Genomic DNA, 2,399 nt, shown 5'->3' with positions numbered 1-2,399 from the left:
CTGCCTCAGCCTCCCAAGTAGCTGGGACCACAGGCGCCCACCACAACGCCCGGCTATTTTTTGGTTGCAGCCGTCATTGTTGTTCGGCGGGTCTGGGCTGGGGATTTGAACCCGCCACCTTAGGTGTACGTGGCTGGCGCCTTAGCCGGTTGAGCTATAGGTGCCGAGCCCACAATCCTGTTTCTAATGAAAATCTCCAGAGTTTGGAAACATTTACCAACCAAACCACTGATTTCTTATCACTTTTAGTCAAACACCCTTGGATGGCCTTCAGAATGGAACAGAGTAAATGCCAGAAGTTGAGTGTCTTCCAAACCCTATTGACAAGAAAGTCTTCCACAGGAACCCAAACACAGGTAATAGGAAAATGTACAGAGTGTCCTGCAACTGCTGCCTTCCTCTCCTGGTCTCTTTAGCACGCTGTCTGACAGCATCATTATTTTTAAGAGTTAATAAGAACAGTAACAATAATTGCTATCATTGTTTTTTTGTAATGCTTTAGACTTTCTTTTAAGCATTCATTTTACATGAATAAATTCACTTAAGCCTTCCAACAACGCTGTGAGATAGGTACTAAAACTATAACCATTTTAAAGAAGAGGATGTTGTGGTACAAAAATATTTGATTATATGCCTGAGATCACATTTAGGGTTGGTGAGCTCTAATCCAAACGTCTATAAAGCACTTACAAGCTCATTAAAACTTTCATTGTTTTATAAAGTTTATTATATCTTATTCCTACATCATTCATCTGACTGAGTTTCCAAACTCAATTTTCCCTCTGTTATGGTAAAGTGAGAGATGCAGGAAGATGCTCTGACCAAGGGACACTTATAGAAACACAGACAGTGTATAATAGGGATTGTCCCAAATGACAAGGGATAGGGTCTCTTGCCTCTTAAGGGACTCATTATTATTATTATGATTTTGAACCAGAATCTCATTTTGTTGCCCTGAGTAGAGTACTAGGGCATCATAGCTCACAGCAACTTCATACTCTTGGGCTCAAGCAATACTCTTGCCTCAGCCGCCCAGCCCTGCCCTGAGTAGCTGAGACTACCACCACAATGCCCCGCTATTTTTAGAGGCAAGGTCTTGCTCTTGCTCAGGCTGGTCTTGAACCTGTGAGCACAGGCAATCCACCCACCTTGGGCTCCCAGAATGCTGGATTACAGGCATGAGCCACCACACCTGGACCAAGGGACTCATTCTGATAAAAGGGACCAAGTTCCAGCCCTGAGGAGCTTCAGGTTTGCAGAATGACAAACAACAAAGAAAATAACTTAGTACTTCATTTAGGTAATACACTATTCAGTAGAAATATATCTTTCTGGAACTGATTCCAAATGCTATTTCCTATAGGAGAAAATAATGGCTCCTTCTTCCACGCTCTATCTACACTACTCTCATGCAGCTTGGAATCATTTGTTTGACCTGCTGCCTTTGCGTTGTGAGCTCTATGAGCATCCCTTGAGTGTTTTCTGAATGAGTGATTCCAAATTTACAAATTGAAGAATAATTAACAGGATCAAAGAATGCTTAGCGTTAGGTTTAAACTGTGGAGATGATTCAGGAAGGAAACTGGTATCCATACCATGAGAGAAATTATTACTGTCACATTTACACTGTTAAATAGCTCACAAAACACTTAGGCAAACATTATTATGGTTGATGTTTACTATATCATGTATGCCAACTTAAGGATCAGGAAACTAAAGAGAATTAGCTAATAACACACCCTTATTCAAGCAGAATTAGAACAGAAACCAACTAATCTAATTCCAATGTCAAATATTCTTTCCAGGACATGGCAATTCGCAACTTGTAGCATCCCTTTCTTACTTGTCTAGATACACTTTCGCCAACCATTTCTTCCTCTCTCCCCAACCTCACTGCTCTGTTGCTTTACTTCCAAGGTGTTTCATCCCTTTGTGCTTTTCCTTCTCATTACGTCAAATGCCTATTAGCATACAGAAGATCTTCTTTTTCCTCCATCAACCCTTACCTGTTCCTCCACAGACCTGTCAGTTCTCCAGCATCCTCCTGCATTTGCCTTCACTTATATGTAAAAGTTTGAGAGAAAGTTAAAGGGAAAGAACCTTAATACATGGGCTCTTAGACCAGGAGTGGTGGCTTACACCTGTAATCCTAGCATTCTGGGAGGCTGAGCTGGGTGGATTGCCTGAGCTCAGGAGTTTAAGAATAGCCTGAGCAAGAGCAAAATTCCATCTCTAAAAATAGCTGGGCATTGTGGGAGGCACCTGTAGGCCTAGCTACTTGGGAGGCTGAGGCAAGTGAATCACTTGAGCCCAAGAATTTGAGGTTGCTTTGAGCTGTGATACCATGGTACTCTACTGAGGGCAACACAGTAAGACTCTGTCTCAAAAAAAAAAAAAAA

At 41.9% G+C, this 2,399-nt stretch overlaps 1 protein-coding gene across 1 annotated transcript in view; it reads left to right on the top strand.

The window, feature by feature from the left end:
• The window catches only part of PRDM7 (PR/SET domain 7), a 17,064-nt gene that overhangs the window by 7,534 nt on the left and 7,131 nt on the right, over positions 1–2,399 (top strand). Inside the window, exon 2 of the mRNA XM_023507519.1 lies at positions 250–356. Coding sequence (XP_023363287.1) covers positions 290–356 — 67 coding nt within the window. The 5' untranslated portion in view covers positions 250–289. The remainder of the gene's footprint in view (positions 1–249; positions 357–2,399) is intronic.

Source organism: Otolemur garnettii, unplaced genomic scaffold (genome assembly GCF_000181295.1).
Source record: "Otolemur garnettii isolate 467f Iridium unplaced genomic scaffold, OtoGar3 scaffold00185, whole genome shotgun sequence".
Taxonomy (NCBI): domain Eukaryota; kingdom Metazoa; phylum Chordata; class Mammalia; order Primates; family Galagidae; genus Otolemur; species Otolemur garnettii.
Note: the sequence above shows the minus strand (reverse complement) of the source record. Positions and strands in the feature narration are given on the sequence as shown.